The 17,714-nt window shown below is 40.2% G+C and overlaps 1 protein-coding gene across 3 annotated transcripts in view; it reads right to left on the bottom strand.

Annotated features, from left to right (window-relative positions):
• Positions 1-3,591: 3,591 nt before the first annotated feature.
• The window catches only part of Kitlg (KIT ligand), an 85,737-nt gene continuing 71,614 nt past the window's right edge, over positions 3,592-17,714 (bottom strand). For all 3 annotated transcript variants that reach the window (XM_057758044.1, XM_057758043.1, XM_057758045.1), the window contains 4 exons: positions 16,438-16,547; positions 15,684-15,751; positions 14,656-14,731; positions 3,592-7,774 (listed from right to left, as the gene is read on the bottom strand). In XM_057758044.1, the coding sequence (XP_057614027.1) occupies positions 14,692-14,731; positions 15,684-15,751; positions 16,438-16,547 (218 nt within the window). In that variant the 3' untranslated portion in view covers positions 3,592-7,774; positions 14,656-14,691. The remainder of the gene's footprint in view (positions 7,775-14,655; positions 14,732-15,683; positions 15,752-16,437; positions 16,548-17,714) is intronic.

Genomic DNA, 17,714 nt, shown 5'->3' with positions numbered 1-17,714 from the left:
TCAGTAACTGTCACTGGAAGCAGTTCCGCTATCATCACAGCTACTGGTAAACATAGATGGCTGAAAATTTACAGAAATCTATGTGCGAACATGTGACAAGATTGCTTAGGTCCCCTCTCGTGCCCTATAAAGTATGTGTGGAACAAGAGATTCTGACATCATAGTCTATTGAGTATGACAGAAACGAAGACAAGGGTGTGAATAAATCAAACGATAATGATCCAGGCAATAAAACTACCAAGGAACTGCCTGAAAATCAGCTAGTGTCTGAAAGGAACAAGGAATGACGTTAAAAATGTACTCTGGGCATAGACAAGCCAAATTAAGGACCCCCAAAAGGTGCCCCAGATGATACAATGAGGAATGGAGAACACATCCTCAGATCGTGTGGCAGCTGTGGTGGAGCATAGTCATTGACAGAGAGGATTGAGGAGGCTGAGGGGTCCTGATAAGGACCTGTGTTTAATTCTGAAATGATGAGGGGAAATTATTTTGAGTCTATCATGCATTTCACTAAGTGTGGGCTGAAATGTTGTCTAAGGGCACACATTACGTCACAACCTTAATGCATATACCTGTGATTTCCTGTCTGCTGATGTACAGTGGAGAGTAGTTGGCTGTTTTCTAGTCTTTACTCTCTTGGGGGCCTGACACCCAGCTCCCAAATAAACACTCATTGAGTATTATTCTTTCTTATGAATGCCCAGCCTTAACTTGGCTTATTACTAGCCAGCTTCCTTAACCTAAATTATCCCATTTACCTTTTGCCTCTGGGCTTTCTCTCTTTCTTGTTTCTTTCTGTGTATCTGTTGTTCTTACTCTGTGGCTGACTGGGAGGCTGGGTGACTGGCCCCTACTGTCCTCCTCTCCTTGTTTCTTGCTCCTCAGTCTTCCCCTCACAGATTTCTCCTATTTATTCTCTCCGCCTGCCAGCCCCACCTATCCTTTCTCCTGCCTTGCTATGGGCCCTTCAGCTCTTTATCAGACCAATTAGGGTATTTTAGACAGGCAAAGTAACACAGCTTCACAGAGTTAAACAAATGCAGCATAAAAGAATGCAACACATCTTTGCATCATTAAACAAATGTTCCACAGCATCAACAAATGTAACACATCTTGAAATAATATTCCGCAACAGTGAAGGTAGATCTTTCTAGGCTAATGCACACTCTTCTAAGTGTATCAAAGTACAGATCAACATTACATTTACTATTACATATTACATTACATTGTTTTCTACATATTACACAAAATTATAAATATTACATTACAAAGTACAGACCAATATTACAATTACATACAAGCACACACACGTGTATATATTTATGTGTGTGTGTGTGTGTGTGTGTGTGCGTGTCTGTGTATGTTACATTCCAAAACTATTCTAGAGGTTGGCAAGATGAGGTAGAAGTGATACCTCGGGCACAGCCAACTATCCTATGGAGGGAAGGTTGTAGGGTTAGGGCTCGTAGGGCTAGATTTATACATTATTCCTTACTTCAGGGTAGTAGTGCTTCATTGTAAAGTGTGAAAGAGCCAAAGTATGAATAAAGCAGGCCTTTGTCATCAGTGGGTTCCCAATTAGTGGATTCAAGCAGTCATAGTTGAAATGTTAGATAAAGTCTTCTTCTTCTTCTTCTTCTTCTTCTTCTTCTTCTTCTTCTTCTTCTTCTTCTTCTTCTTCTTCTTCTTCTTCTTCTCCTTCTCCTTCTCCTCCTCCTCCTCCTCCTCCTCCTCCTCCTCCTCCTCCTCCTCCTCCTCCTTCTTCTTCTTTTTAGAATAGACTAGGAGGACTGAAGGGCAAAACCAAACAGCCCCAAGTTTATTTCTCAGCCAGTATATATACTAAATACAGTCAAAAGGCAGAACAAAGAGCATTTAAGTCAGCTAACCATTTCCCTGCACTATCCTTGGGATGCAGCTCAATGAGGTGCATTATCCTATTCAGCCTAGCAGCTTTTTTAAATTAATTTTTAAAAAAATAATTTATTGTTTTTTATTGAGCTCTACATTTTTCTGCTCCCCTCCCTGCCTCTCCCTTCCCCTTCAATCCTCTCCCATGTTCCCGATTTACTCAGGAGAGCCTGTCTTTTTCTACTTCCTGTGTAGATTAGATCTATGTGTGTCTCTCTTAGGATCCTCATTGTTGTCTAGGTTCTCTGGGATTGTGATTTGTGGGCTTTTTTTGTTGTTGCTGTTGTTGCTTTATGTTTAAAAACCACTTATGTGATAATGGTCTTTCTGAGTCTGGGTTACCTCACTCAAAATGATGTTTTCTAGCTCCATTCATTTGCCTGCAAAATTCAAGATGTAATTATTTTTTTCTGCTGTGTCGTACTCCAGTGAGTAAATGTACCACATTTTCCTTATCCATTCTTTAGTCAAGGGGCATTTAGGTTGTTTCCAGGTTCTGACTTTGACCAAACTCCCATCAGAGTGGTCCATTGTGAAGTGACAAAAGCAACTTATGGAAGGGTTATCTCGTCTCTTCAGGAGTGCAGCCATAATGGTAAAGGAATGACAGCGTGTGTGTGAAGTGGTTGGACTCATGGGTCCTCAGTCAAGAAACAGACATAAATGCCAGCGCCCCACGCAACTTCTTTCTATTTAGACTGGGGCACCAGCACGTGGAACGATGCAACTCATATCACATTCTAGGTGGGTCTTCTAGTATCAGTTGAAACTGTCTTGAAAACTGTATTTATTACAAATAAAATCCACCCGGTGGTATTTTTCCTAGGCAACTACCCAACTACATACAGACAGATTGACACAAAGATTAATCAGTGCATAGTCTCCAGTCAGTGCTAGCCAGGGACTGAGTAAAATGTTTATATACTGCCCAAACCACAGGCATCATAGTGAGTTTAATTGGCCAGTGATTTTCTCAAAAGCACACATGAATGTAGACACTAGGACTGTGTCTTCATTACCTGTTGTACCATCCTTAGGTCTCATCTCTCTGTATATCTTTTTTTATATAATATATGCTGAGGATACCCTTGTTTGACTAGGTGGGAAAAGCTAAGTGGTTTTGATACTTCCTTAGTTTCAAGTATGAGAATGTCTTATCCTTCCAAGTGATAACTCCAAAACCAACTCTTTAAAGAACTTCCCTTGCTTAATCCATTTCTTGTGTGCCATAAACATGTTACCTGGACTCCAGTTTAGCATGTAGGGGTAGCATGTAAGTAGTTACTGCAGTGTGACTTTGCACACATCATGGTGTCTTTCATTTCCTTTTCTTATTTACGCTGTAAAACTCTTGAAAGCAGTATGCTAGCTAATCATGATCACCTTTGCCAGATTTTATAGTAAAAATTTCCTATCTATTTGCATTTATACTTGATGACAAGGATACACACACACACATAGATCTGCAGCTTAATAAATGCTAATCCATGTTGTTAATAATATAATAACCTGAAGATATCAAATGAGAGGGCAGATTTATGAGGGTGCATAAAATTCTTTATTTAGAACAATAAAGTATATGTTTATATAATGTAATTTCAAATTCAAACCTGTATAAAAAGGGTCAGGACATATACCTATTTTAAAAAGTACACATACAATATATACACATACACATCACATTTTACAACTTTTATTTAATTAAACTTCAGTCATAAACTATTTAGAATAGTGTTGACATACACTTACATTTACAATATGCAAACTCCAATGTATGACTGAACTAGCAATATATCTGTGAAGCCATCTAAATGTCTGAATACTTCTCAAGTCTATTGACTTTAAAAAAAAAAAAAAAAAAAAACAGTGGCAGGTGGGCACAGTAATCGCACACCAATCCCTAGACTACTGGAGAAGAAGACTATAGGAATCTGGATTGCGAATTTGTATTTAGTGAAGTCTTATGCCCTAGAAATGGAGTAAATGAAAATACCATGTTTTTTTTTCTTTAAGCATTTTCTAAAAACAGCATTGTAAGAAAATATTAGGAGATGGCAGTTGTGCATTTCCAATACTTAATAGCAAACATTTCAGAACCATAAATATCCCACCTTCGTATGGATCGTTCCTCACCCACTCCTGTTACGAAAGAGTTGCCGTTAATTTTATTCTGACAAAGGCATTTTAAGACTGGTTAATGGAAGGCAGTAACACGAGTTGTGTAATCAGATCCCATAAATAACTTTTTTGATCTGAATTGGTTACATTTAAAGTCACTTTCACAATATCATTCTAAAGATAAACCGGCTTACTTTCAAATTCTTGTCCTACTTTTTCAATTTTAAATGTAATTTATGGATTATCATTTTACAGATTGGCTTGAATCTATCTCTTGGCATCTAAGATCTTTAGTAGCACCCTCCATTTTTTTTTTTTTTGTTCTTAGCTTTTAACAACATGAGAACATTTACACTCGTACACATTTCCAAATGTTACCCACGTCTTGTGTCTCTTCCTGATGAAAAGTCACTACTGGTTTTCATTCCTCAGAGATGATTCCAAACATTTATTCAAGCAAAGGTAAAAGCCATCTCATGTGTAAATGATTATCCAATTCACCCTACTTAAAGTTGAATTTCGCTTTTACTAATGGACCCTATTTATATTAGAAACTCAAACAGAAAGGACTTCTTCCAGCCCAACACTTATGCAGAAAGCCAGAGTTGTGTGTTTTCCATAGGATGCTTTCAGCTGTTTTCTCTGTTTTGTTAACTGTGTGATGTAAGGGCTCACGCCTGAAGAGAGACCACAGAGTTTGTCCACACACAAATACAAATCTGAGATCCAAAGAGGGAGGTGAATTATTGTATCCATAGGTGGCAACCTAGAGTCCCCTGACAATCTTTCTCAACAGTCACTTGAAGCCACCTAACTGCCTAATTTGAAAACTATATGCCTTCAAGAATGTCTAGGATAGCTAAGATTCTATATCAGAACTAAATCGCAAAATCAAAACCCACTGTAGAAACACAGCAGAAACCATTACGATTCCACAAGAGATTTTTCTGCTCATTTATAACTTCAACTCATTTACAGAACCAAACTAGGGCACGCTGCTTATTTCAAAGCACATGAAAGTTCACTGAAATGTGTTTATTTCTCAACTAAAAGCACACACTTCATTGTGGATACATTCTTTTACATAGTTCCACTTTTTCTCAATACTTTTTGTAGTGCAGCTTTTTTATTATTGTAGAGAAAAATTCATTTTTTTCTATGACTCATTACAACGTGGCAGTGTGATAAGCGTGTTAGATAACAATATAAAACCCAGGACTCTTCTAGCACAACCCACTGGTCCACAGATAGTACGGCTACAGGCTTCATTTCTACCGGGGGATACCAAGCTTCCAACACAATTTACACTTTGCAGATTTCTTAGATTGTTGACATTGAAAAGCAAGTTTTAAACATTACAAAAGAGAACTCTTGGAAAAATGGGTCACTTTCAGGGTGAGTTTTACGCTTTATCTTCTCAGTTGGGAGGTTTTCATATTTTAAGAAAAATATTCAGAACATATATGGAATAAAATATGCAAAGATATGTATTTTTTAATCTGAAAGCAGATATGCCATAATTAATGTCCAAGCAGCTAGCATTCAAAATAATGGTCAGCATTTTCCTATTGTTCATGCATTTTATTGAACCTTAGTATTTAAAGAGAATTGGCAATCCGTGGATCAACCTATTTAATCTTCCACCCTATACACATCAGATTTTATAGCCTGTTAAATTTGTTTAATCAACACTATTGATTAAGACCGTGGTTTCGAGTGTTAAAATCCAACTGCTAGCTTTGAAAACCAATGTACTTATTGTAGTCTCCAGCTCAGTAAACAGCACTGTCATAAGCCTGAACAAAATGTGACTTCCAGAGCAAGAAATCAAGCCACGAAACTGAGAAATAACAGCAGTCTCAATCTATATACACCTACACCTATGATTTGTGCTAACCTACATCTATTATTATTCCCAAAGCAATCAATGCCAAACAACAAAATAGGTCCTTTCTGTAACTAACTTGATTGCTAGTGTATTACTAATTACTGGGCTATCTTAGGGCTTGAACAAGCAAATACAACGTCTCGACGCACTTGGCTTCAAGTAGCGGGAATGATAGCATTGGAGTAACCTTGGAGTTTGAGATTAAGAACTAAAGAAACCATCTGAATTCTTTGGTATGAAGAAGAGCAGAGGCCAGGTAGTGGAGTTGTGTTTGGACTAGCTCGGAATGTAAGCTAGAATTTTTCATGCACTTTCAAGAGAGTAGAGACACTAGCAGTTAAGTTCCCATGCACTTCCACATAAGGGCATTGAAAACAGCTGTCTGGAGGTTTGAGTACAGGGCAAATAAGACTGTTACAAGGGTTAAGTTAGAATGAAATCTTGAAGTTTTGTATATGCCTATGGTAGGTGAAAAGACCCTTCACCGAAATTAAAGCAGAAGAGAAGTTATTCTTTGATTTTGGCCAATTGTTCTATTAAAAACAAAAACAAAACAAAACAAAACAAAAATGGACCAGGGGAATCCACATCACATCTTGTAAGTTCTGGTCTTTAAAAGCACTGTTCACTGCCAATTTCCGTCTACTATGAGAAATTCTGTCACACATTTGAAGTAGCAAACTGACAGGCGTAACTACATACAGCTCTCCTTTTATTTCATTTCATAAACTTTAATGCATACACAGTGTCTGATTTTCAAAATGGCTACTTGAAGGAGATAATGGCTACACTGTAAGTCACTAAAGTTTTCTAGTTCCTTGCATTCTTGGACAGTCCGAGTTACTTAGTTTGCAACACCCATATTAGCATTAAGTGTACATTACTAACCTTATGTACTACATACCATCATTTATTTTCATTCTCTTCCATGATAAAAATTAAAAAACAAAAAAAAAAAAAAAAAAAAAAAAACAACGGGACCCTTACACATTCAGCATATTCTCCCAAGTCTGCTTTCATAGCTCTGCGGTAGTTTCTAAACCTAAACGTGTCACATTTTAGTTTTGCAAACACGAATCACACACTCTAGAGCGACGGTCAAGGGAAAAGACCGGCTTCATTAGGGGCCAAATGTCTTTCTTGGCACGTTCTTCCGCTGGTCCATGGCAACAGCTTTTTCGGCTGCGGCGACTGCACTGGAGTCTTCCATACACCATGGCATCCCACTTCAGTCCAGGGCTTCTGCGGTATGAACCAGCCCACCATGTCCATTTTCCTGGCGGGATGTGGTGCACATGGTTTCGGTCAAGAAGAGCCAAAGCTTTGGCTCCTCTTGCTAATCACAACCACAGAGCAGATATGCCTGCTTCCAAAAACAAAACATGCTCCCCATGGCTTTCAACTCCATACAGTGGCTGATGCTACGGAATTATTGTTCTTAAAACTGTTTTCTACATCCCTTTGTGAAAAAAAAGTCTCCCTCACCCCCAATATCCAGGCTGAGATCTACTTGCAGGGTCCAGAATTAACTACAGGCTGCAGGTTGTAACTGAAGACCGAAGCTGTGTGGGCATTTCCCAAGCCCTTCAAATGGCGCAAGCGGACTAGACACGCGTTCCTTCCTTCCCATCATCACTTTCGAAACCTCCAGAGTCCTGCTCCATGTAAATTCTTCTTTCTAGATGACAAATTCAGTGCCAGGTTCGCAGCCAAACGCTCTGCTCCCACTTCTGAATCAACCATACAAAGTCATGGGTAGCAAGACCAGACAAAGATGAGGGCTGTCACTTCAGACAGAATAGGAGTTTGTTTAAAGCTGCTTCATTTATGAAGCAAACATGAACTGTCACCAGCCTGGAGAAGGAGAAAGAGGAGAAGGATTAAGATGTGTCTTGCTGCCTTCTTTTACAGCTACATTCACAATTCACATAAAACCCCAGAGCAAGGATCAGAGTCAATGTGTATTACTCTCAGCCTTAAAGGACTGGGTAGGATTTCTGTGATAATGAGCCACTGTCTCCTTGGGAAGACTTATTATCTCAAACCATCTTATTGATGATCTGTTGTCTTCTCTTCTCATTAGACTAGAAGCTCTACAAGGTCAGATGACTTCGTCTATGATTGTCACTGTTGTAGACGACTCTCAGAAAAGGGCCTGGCATGCAGTATAATAGACAGGCAGCAAATATTTCTTGGACATACGAATGAATAAATTTCACTGCTTCTCTCTTCATGATAGCAAGAAAATGGAGCCTTCTGAGGTGTCCCCTGACAGGTGGATGGATAATGAGATGTGGCGGTGCCTGTACCCAGTGCAACTTTATTCAGCCATCAGAGAAAGGGAAAGTACAAAATTTGTAGGAAAATGGTTTGATCTACAAAAGTGTGTGATTTTCTATAGGCACAAACACACATGCACACATGCATGCACACACACACACACAAATACACAAACACACAAATGGGTGTAAATGTGGAAAAAGCCTAAGAAGCTGTAAAGGAAACCAAGAAGGGTAAATGGGTGATGAGGAAGGATGGGGTGGGGCGGGCAAAAGGGCAAAAAAGAGATGTGAAATTGGGAAAACAATGGGGGATAGGATGGGGTGGAGATAGGAAGGGGGATTTGCTCTAGCAAGGTGAGGTCACCCTGTTTATTTCATGAGCGTGATGTAAAAATTCAAGGTAACATAATAAAAAATTATAGTGTTTTTCCCCTATGGACGAATGACTGTAAACTACAGGAAGGAAGGAGAAATGAGGGGGGCAAAAAATCAAAAGCATACTTTGTTGGAAAATATTATAAAAACAGAAGAACAGAATGATGATCATTGAAAAATTAAGAATAATAATAAATGGACAAGTGGGATGGGGAGACAGCTCAGCTGAAAAAGTGTCTGCCAGTCAAGTATAAAAACCTGAGTTTGATCACCAGAACATGCTTGAAAACCACACACACACACACACACAAACACACACACACATATACACATACACACTCATATATATACACACACATACATAAATGTATATACACAAAAACAAATATACATACACAGGCATGTATCGCCATATCAAAACCCATTTCTTTGTAAGCCAATAAAAATAACATTTAAATTAAAAGAAAAATCTAGACATGGTGGCATGTACTTGTAACCCTGGCACTATGGAAATGGGGACAGGTAGATCCTTGGACATCACTGGCCAGCCAGCCCAGATGAATCGGCAAGCTCCAAGCTGGTAAAGGACACTGTCTCCGAAAACAAGATGGGTGGTACCCGCAGAATGAGAGCCAAAGTGGTCTCATGTCTCAACATTCATACACACACATGAACACACGTACACAGGGAAAAAAAGAATGAATAAATTAATATCCCACGGCTGTCATGCCCCCAAACCTCCATTTATCTCAGTTTGGGGCATGAGAGTGAGCAATCTACATAGCTTTGAAGTTCTCTAGCATCCAGAGTAGTGGATGGATGGTGAGCAAAGGAGGTTCGAACCCAAGGAAGTGTCTAGGGAGTGTGGGGGTGGAGCCAGATGGAGTGGCATAAGCCACATAGCTGGGGCAGGTGGAGAAGCTGTCCAGAGGCCACCGTTCCAGCCTCAGGGCTGAGCAGTTGCAGTGTTCTGGCTGCCTAGCTAGTTCGAAGCAATTGCTTCTCCCAGCCGAGGAAATCCCAGCAACAGGCTCTCCCTCGGTGTTTCTAAACCAAGAAAGAATTAATGAATTGGTGGCAACACAGGCTGAAGAATTAATTCACTTGGCCTCGGTACAGTTTATTGTACTTGGTGAAGCACAGAAAAACATACTTTGTTTTAGTTTCTCGGGGCTGGTTTTAAACCACCGAATGCTCAGATATTTCTGCTTTCCAGTAATTTAGGAAAGCAAATTTAAATCTATACAGAGAAACAAAGAGGGATGAAAAGAAACCTTCAGAAGTTGAGAATATAGAGATTTTTTAAAATAGAGCCTGGCAAGACAAGCAAACTGGAATAAGAGAACACAGGAGAGCTATGTATAATTTGAAATTCTAGAGCTAATTAAATACAGAGAAATCTGTACTGGAAATATATTTTAGATTTTTGTTCTTGAGTCACTAAAGCAAAGAAAATAAAATTGAAGGCTGACAGCAATTGTTCCATCGAACAAAATTACAAGTTCTTTATAATGACATCTTGGGTCTTGCAGCACACTCATGAAATAAATAGAGTGGTACTGTTATTCCATCAGTATACAACGATGTGCCACTTAACGATAGGGATGCTGTCTTACAAGCAAGGCATTCGGTGGCTTTGTTGTAGAAATATTATCAGGTCTACAAATCTAGATGGGATAACATGCTTCACAGCTAGGCTATAGTATAATGGTGGCACTGGATAACCACAGGTAGGGTACACTGGCCGACACAGCAGCATGTGCCTATGAAAGCACAGAGGTTAAAGGATGCCAAAGCGTTCAGGATGCTACGACCGGTTGCATAGTCAAGGTTTGAACTCAGGCCCAACCTAATTTATAATCTCTTGCTTTATTATGCAGACAAAAAGAAAACTCACAGGAAAAAGGAGCCCTCCCCAAACAAAGACACTTTTAGGAAACATCTCAGAAAGCAATCAGGAACCTCAATAACAAGTGACCTTCCATTTTCAAGTCGGCGCCCTAAATGTCCGGGCATGGCTTAAGCTTCCTCTCTTACCAAGTCTCAGATCTGTTTCTCCTAGTGAAGCTCAGATCTAAAGGGAAATTTACTTTGTGTTGTTTTTAATCTTTTTTTATGACTGTCTACACATGTGTGTATGTATATGTATATATACATATATAAATTATAAAATATATTTCAAAAATACTTAAATATTTATATATTGAAGTTATAATAAATGCATGAAAATACATAATTTTAAGATGTTTTGAAATTATACTTTTTGGAATTTACTTTCTACTCTTATCATGGTGAAATAATGGAAGGTAACTAAGTGCACGCTACAAGTGCTTGCTATTAATGACCAGCCAGCCTCAGCCTTCTCCACGAGTCAAGTGTTTTTTTCCCAAGGTCTCTATAGGTTCCAGCCCCAAGTGACCTCCCTACTTTGAGGTCACTGCATGTGGTAACTTCTCAGCTCAATATTCATCTCATCAAGAACTCTCTCTTGACTTCAGGCATCCCATTTCCTTGAGCAGGAGCACCATCCTTTCTTCCTTAAATTGCAGATCGTCGCGGAGACCCATCAAGCTGTCCAGTCTACCAGTAAAGGCTGATTGGTTCTGCTACTGCAATGTCTCCAAAGTGGTCCATTTTTTTTTTCCAAATTGTCAAGGCCCTGACCCTAGTTCTCATCTCTCCCATCTGAATGGAAGACAGTTCTCCAGGGCATAACCTCTACCTCCAGTTCAAACCTCTGTCCCTCTGGCCACACCAGTATCTGATGACATTTCCTAAGTGTCTGCTTGCACGGCATGGCTAGTACTTTTCTAAGCCCCCGAACAGCTTTTAGATTACTTAATGGAACGTAAGTCATATTCCTAGAATTCAAATGTGCGTTTAAACTGACATCCACTCTTTCTTTTCAGCACTGACCCTGTGTGCTGAATCCTTTTCCTGTCAACTTGATATAGGCTAAAGTCATCTGAGAGGAGGGAAACTCGCTGAAGAAAATGTTTCCCTAAGAACCAGCTGTAAAGCATCTTCTTCATTAGTGATTGAAAGGGGAGGGCCAGCCACCCCCAGAATATTGGTGCCACCCCTAAGCTGCTGGTACTGGGTGCTATAAGAAAGCAGGCTGAGCAAGCCAGGAGGAGCAAAAGCCAGTTACGCAGCACCCCTCTATGGCCTCTGTATCTGTTCCTGCCTCCAGATTCCTGCCCTGTTTGAGATCCTGTCCTGAGTTCTTTTGATGACTCAGCAGTGATTAGGAAGCTTAATAATAATAAGGCATTTTCTCTCCATATTGTTTTTTGATCATAGTGTTGCATCAAAGCAGTAGTAACCCTAATAAAGACACCCTGAGTATGTGACTTCCACTCGAGTCCTTTGTACCAGCTGTGTGGCTTTGCAACAGTTGTTCGTACTCTGAGCCCTTCCTAACTTTGTTCATGCCACGTGAAGTCTCTACATCAATCCTCTCTATTGCTAATAATATGCTACCAATCAGCCACCATTTGACACATTTAGTGTACACATTACCTCTATCAATCACAGGACCAAACCTTTCTTCTATGGCCAGTGATTTTTTTTTAGCCCCTCAGATGGAGAGATTGGGCCTGGCACAACCCTAGGGGATGCTGTCCACATCAGCATCCAGGGTTGTGACAACCTCACATCTTCTATACGCAGTGGTCTTACTGTGTAGCCTTTGCAAACCCCGTTAGTTACTTCTGAACTTCGTAAATTCATTTACTTCAACATTTCATCCTGTAGTGTTATTACCTTTCGTAGGCCATAGTTAACACGAGGACACAACTATGCTGTGGTGTGGTGCACATACCAATGTAGCTTTTGCAGTTTGTTGGAATAACATCGTGAGAAGCATGAAGAACACAGTTTCTCAATAATGTACCAACATAAATGAAGCTTTTAATGTACATCATCTCCACTTTATTTCTGTCTTTTAAGTTGTATTCCATACAACCCAATTCATGAGTAAGTTGCTGTGTGGGGAGTCAATGTCATCTAGGTGACAAAGTCAAATTCTTATGTGCTATAAAACTTTTCATGATTGATGTCAAACAAACACAACTTTAACATGTTTTTTTTTTAAGAAACTTCTCTTGCTTCCAGTTCATCATTTAGTTCCTTCCACATTATTTTCATTACTTTTATTTTCGTCTACAAATTTTATTTCCTTTGGAAAATCAGCTATTTAGTGTTTTCTCTTCCATTTGGTTAAAATAGTTTAAGCCTCACTGGTTCATCCACATAACAAATATTCATCAAGAATCCATATTGTTGTGGGGATAGGGGGAGGGGAGGGGAGGGAGGGGGCAATATTTGGGAGGAGGGGAGGGAAATGGGAAACGGGGAGCAGGTGGAAATATTAATTAAAAAAAACAAAAAAAATACCAAAAAAAAAAAAAAAAGAATCCATATTGTACTGGAAAAGAATTCCCCGTGCTAGGGATGTGGCATGAAACCAGACAGCCCCACCTCCTGTCCTTGAACGTTAGGAGACTGGTAGAAGTGTGTATAACTCCTTTGATTACGTCTGTTCTAAAATGTCATCAATTCTTTTCCTCCTAAGCAGTGGCTTGGGTTCCCTCATCTTAATCCAGATGTCATAGGGCAAACACCACAATTCAAACCACAGGACTGAAGAACTACACACCAAAACGGGATCCCTGAAATGCAACCCCCCACCCAAACAGCAGTGGCTATCACCTGAGCTTCTAGGGTGCAATCAACCATTTAAGGGGTGGCATGTAAGAAAGGATCTCTGAAACTTGGGCTGGGACTGAAGGACAAAGAAAGGGGATTCAAGGAAGAACAATGATTTCAACTTAAAGAACACTGTTTTGGGAAAAAAAAGGAGATTTCATTTCCTTATTATTTCGTCTATTACAGGAGAGGGGAAAATTGAGCCTCAAGAAGCTAGGACGGGAGCAGATAAGACCCACAGTCATGGCGTGCACGTGGCAGTCAGGGGGATGGCTGGCGGCAAAAGCCAAATGTATATGGAGCAATTATTTTCTCATGGTAAGTCCAGTTGTTAAAAATGGTCTCTTACACCAATCAAAGGGAGTTATTAGAGCAAGACGCAGAGGCTACGACCCAGGTTCCCCGGGGAAGATTCAATTTGGAGATAATTTTGGAATCTGGGACAGAGTGACAGCTGGAAGGACAGTGACCTATAGGGAAAGGAGAGAATTCGCCAGGCACTTTATCCCGAAAGAAGAAGGAAATGGTCCTTCAAAAATGAAGGTGTGTAGGAAGAACTGAGGCTCTGGGGGGAGGAGCAGCCAGTCCTGCTCGCTGCGGAAAATGCACACAAGGCTAAGAGAGTGATCATTACTGACCAGGTGCCGGAAGTAAAAGTGAGTCAGAGGTGGAACTGATAATGGATCAAGCTGAGGGCTCTCTGGGTGTCCCACCACCTGCATCTGTGCCTGAGAGCAGGAAAAGTGGCTAGCGTGAGAGCTAATGAACACCTGTCCCTTCTAGCTAGGCCATACTCTACTTTCTTGTGCAGCATCCACCCCCCACAAAAAATACCTCATGATCACATCAGGTGTCTGTTCTTGGTTTATGGAGTCAGTACACTGAGCAAGCCTGCACCAGTGACATTTTGCCTTAACAGTTTTGTTCTGGCTATAAGAAGCTGTTTTGTTTTGTTTTCCTTTAAATGGCAGGAAGATAGTTTGAGGTTTTCTCTTTATTAAGTATCTAGCAAATGGGTCTCTGTCTTTTGACAATGGTCACACCTAAATGAAATAGGATGCGATTATTGTTTTTTTATTCCTAATTTTCTCTGCTTCCTTTTACTCCAAGTCAAAAATCAATGATTAATATTTTGTGTATCTCCCATCTAAAATGAAGCCATTATTGTGGACCAATGCTACCTACTTTTCAAAACCTGAGAATTTGCCAGTGAGAGAGGCAGGCACCATTCGACTTTGTAACTACTCCAGCTACATTTAGACACCAGTGCCATCAAGGACACAACAATCAAGTTTGTTTCTAAATGTTGACCTTTAAAATCTTTTATGGTTCTTGCATGCTCTGGCAGCTTGACTTCCAGCAACTTACCACTGTGCGAAGGTAACAATGTTGATACATCCACAATTACACCTCCTGAAACTCTCTCTCTTTTTGTTGCAACATACTGAAAAACAACAAGAAAAAAAATCCTCATTTGTTTCTGGAGAGATTCTGAAGTCATCACTAGCAGCGCACTGTAAGAAGCTGATCTAGAAATGTTAGTAAATACAGGAGCAAAAGACTTGCTGGGTGGGGAAGGGTTAATGCAAACATGTAAGAAGCTTATCTTAATGTCTGTCCTACAGAGAAGAAAGATGATGTGGCCTGCATAATATTGCCCCACAATCATCAGCTGAAGCAGTTAAAAATATATAGCGATAATGTTTATATGTTCAGTGTGTGTGTGTTTGTGTGTACACTGACAGACAGACATAAGAGAAAATACCATGGTGGAGATTATACTCGAAGGCAGATAAAGTGCTGGGGTGAGAGGTGGAAGAGTCTTCTGGGTCAGTTACAGTAGCTAGGAAAACATTTAAAATAATAGCATTGTTTAGCTTTAAATAAAATGTTAAATAAACTGGGCAAAGTTGAGGGCTGCAGAAACCAGATTGAAGTAAAAAGTTATGTTAAGGCTGCCAGAGAAAGTCATTCCACAGGGTTTTGACCAGGAAGTCGAATCACACACAGAGATTTAAAAAGCAACAGGACAAAGAATGTATCTACAAGAGCTGATGAAGAATATGCTGTCTGTACCCTGTCTGTGAAAGCAACTCAGGCAACAAGGATAAGACAGACACCAGACACAGGCAAAAAAGGTTAGCTTCTAAGGACACAGGAGTCTGTGGAAAGAGAACACAGGCAAATGTGCCCTCAGAGACAGCTAGTGCACAGGAAAAGACGTAGGACTGAGGATACAGCGGACGGTCAGAAACAGCCAAAGATTGGGGAACACACTGAATGGGAGGTGGGGTCCAGCAATGAACAACACCCTAAAGATGTTTACGATCAAGCACAGCGGGGGAAATGGCAACACCAAGCTTATCCGAGCACACACGGTTCAGAGAACAAAATACCTTATCTCATTATCTTCTTCATTAATCTGTATATTTTCACCTGCTCTTGTGAGACTTGACTGTTTCTTCTGGGAAAAATAAAAGCAAAAACAAACCAATGGCATGGATTGCAGAAACACCAATGACTGCTGCAAGGTTTGAGGTCAGTGGTCTTCACTTACATCACTAATGGCAATTACATGCCGTCCCAGGTGCTTTTTCTTAAAAATGCAAAATAACTATGTGTGTGTGGGCACGCACGCAATGAAGGTCGTGCAAGCATTATCAACTCAATAGCTTTAGACTATTCTATAAATAGTGATCAAATTAAAAAGCTATCTCTTAAAGTTGAGTCATAATGATTTAGCACCTTCAAAATTTTAGACAGACTTCAGCAAGAGAACAAAAGAGGGAACATTCAAAGTAGCAGCCACATATAGATACATCTGTTTGGCTTTTAAATCACAGCATATGAGTCTCAATATATTTAATTCCTTTTTCTATTTAATTAAACTGGGTCCCATCCCTTAACTGTGCATACTCAGTTACGGGACTGCTCCAACGAACAATGAAGAAGAATGGAAATCTTTCTAAAGCTTGAGTTTCATTGAGGCTCTACGCTATGATAAAAATGATCTTTTTTTCTCAATAGAACCATTTTTTGGAAAATAGGAGTACGTCAATCATGTGTATATATGTGTAGATTGTATGAACAAACAAACATGTAAAGCTGTTGATGGGGTGGGAAGAATAGCAATTCCAGTATGAGGCTCACCTTCCAGTATAAGGCTCCAAAAGCAAATCCAATTACAAGAGAAATGAGTGCCGGCAATGCCATGGCTGTCCATTGTAGGCCGGGGTCTTCAGTGGACTTTGCGGCTTTCCCTGCAATTCAAAGAACACGGTGGTGAAGACAGCTGCTGCATTCGGGACGTTTGCCCGTTAGGCTGTGGTTGTTCCCAAAGGCTTCCGTACTGATGTGCAAAACCCTTCACAGTTTTCCAAAAGCAGGCTTTTCTGTTGAATTCTCTTTTTGCAAGCAATATAATTCCATACATGCTCCAGCATTTAAAAAAAGAAAGAAACCCAACAGACAGCAGACAGAAAGAGACTTGAAGTGGTTAAGGTTCATGCATATGTGGAATACGGGCTTGCTATTTTCCCGAGCAGGAAGGATTTCTACCAACAAGCAAATCTCTCCTCTAATCAATTGTCAAATATCTAGCCTTCTGGGCCTTAGCATTCTGATCACTCTCCCCCACCCGCCAACTTTAAAGAGCCTTGCAAAGTGGACCATCAGATCCTGCTTGCAGTCCGTTGAGGTTTAGTCTGCTGCAGACAGGAAGTCATTCAATGCATACTGCATATACAGCACTTTAAGCGGCCTTAAAACTACGGCTCGTTGCTTATTCACATCCTCAGTGCACCCAGGGGAATGGGACTTTCTCTTTTCTACATTGGAAAGTTCGAAACGACACTGAAGACTGGCTGAAGCCACCAGTGTCACCACAGTCGAAATAACACCTTGAGCACAAAAACAAATGACACCGAGGGCTGATACCTCTCCTTGAGAAGCTGAATGAGTCGCACAATAACCTCTTCCTCCCAAAGTGAGACTGACTTTGATGTTCCTATGGGAATCCTCACAGAGAACAGTTGAGTTATTTGGAAACATTGGCACATATGCTAGCTTGGAATTTCCTTTCAAAGAAATCAGAAATCTCCAACAATTACAGGACTCAAACTAAAATAAGATCAAGGTTAAAGTGGCTGCTTTTAGCTAACCTTATAACAGGAATTTGGTTACAAGGTCAGCTTAGAATTACTTATTTACCGTCTAACGCCCCTCCAAGAGATGACTGTAAAGGAACAGATTCGCTGTGCATGTAAACCCATGCTGATAAGGGGAAAGCTCATAAGTTTAGCCTGAAAGGTAAGAAGTCAATCTTATCCACTACAGCGAGAACAGGGATCCGCTATTCCTTTTGCACATGTCAACAACAAGGAGGGAAGTTCCTAATTCTCTGACTCCTGTACTTCCAACATAATGTT

Source organism: Chionomys nivalis, chromosome 25 (genome assembly GCF_950005125.1).
Source record: "Chionomys nivalis chromosome 25, mChiNiv1.1, whole genome shotgun sequence".
NCBI classification, from domain to species: domain Eukaryota; kingdom Metazoa; phylum Chordata; class Mammalia; order Rodentia; family Cricetidae; genus Chionomys; species Chionomys nivalis.
This window is presented reverse-complemented; position numbering and strand designations above follow the sequence as displayed.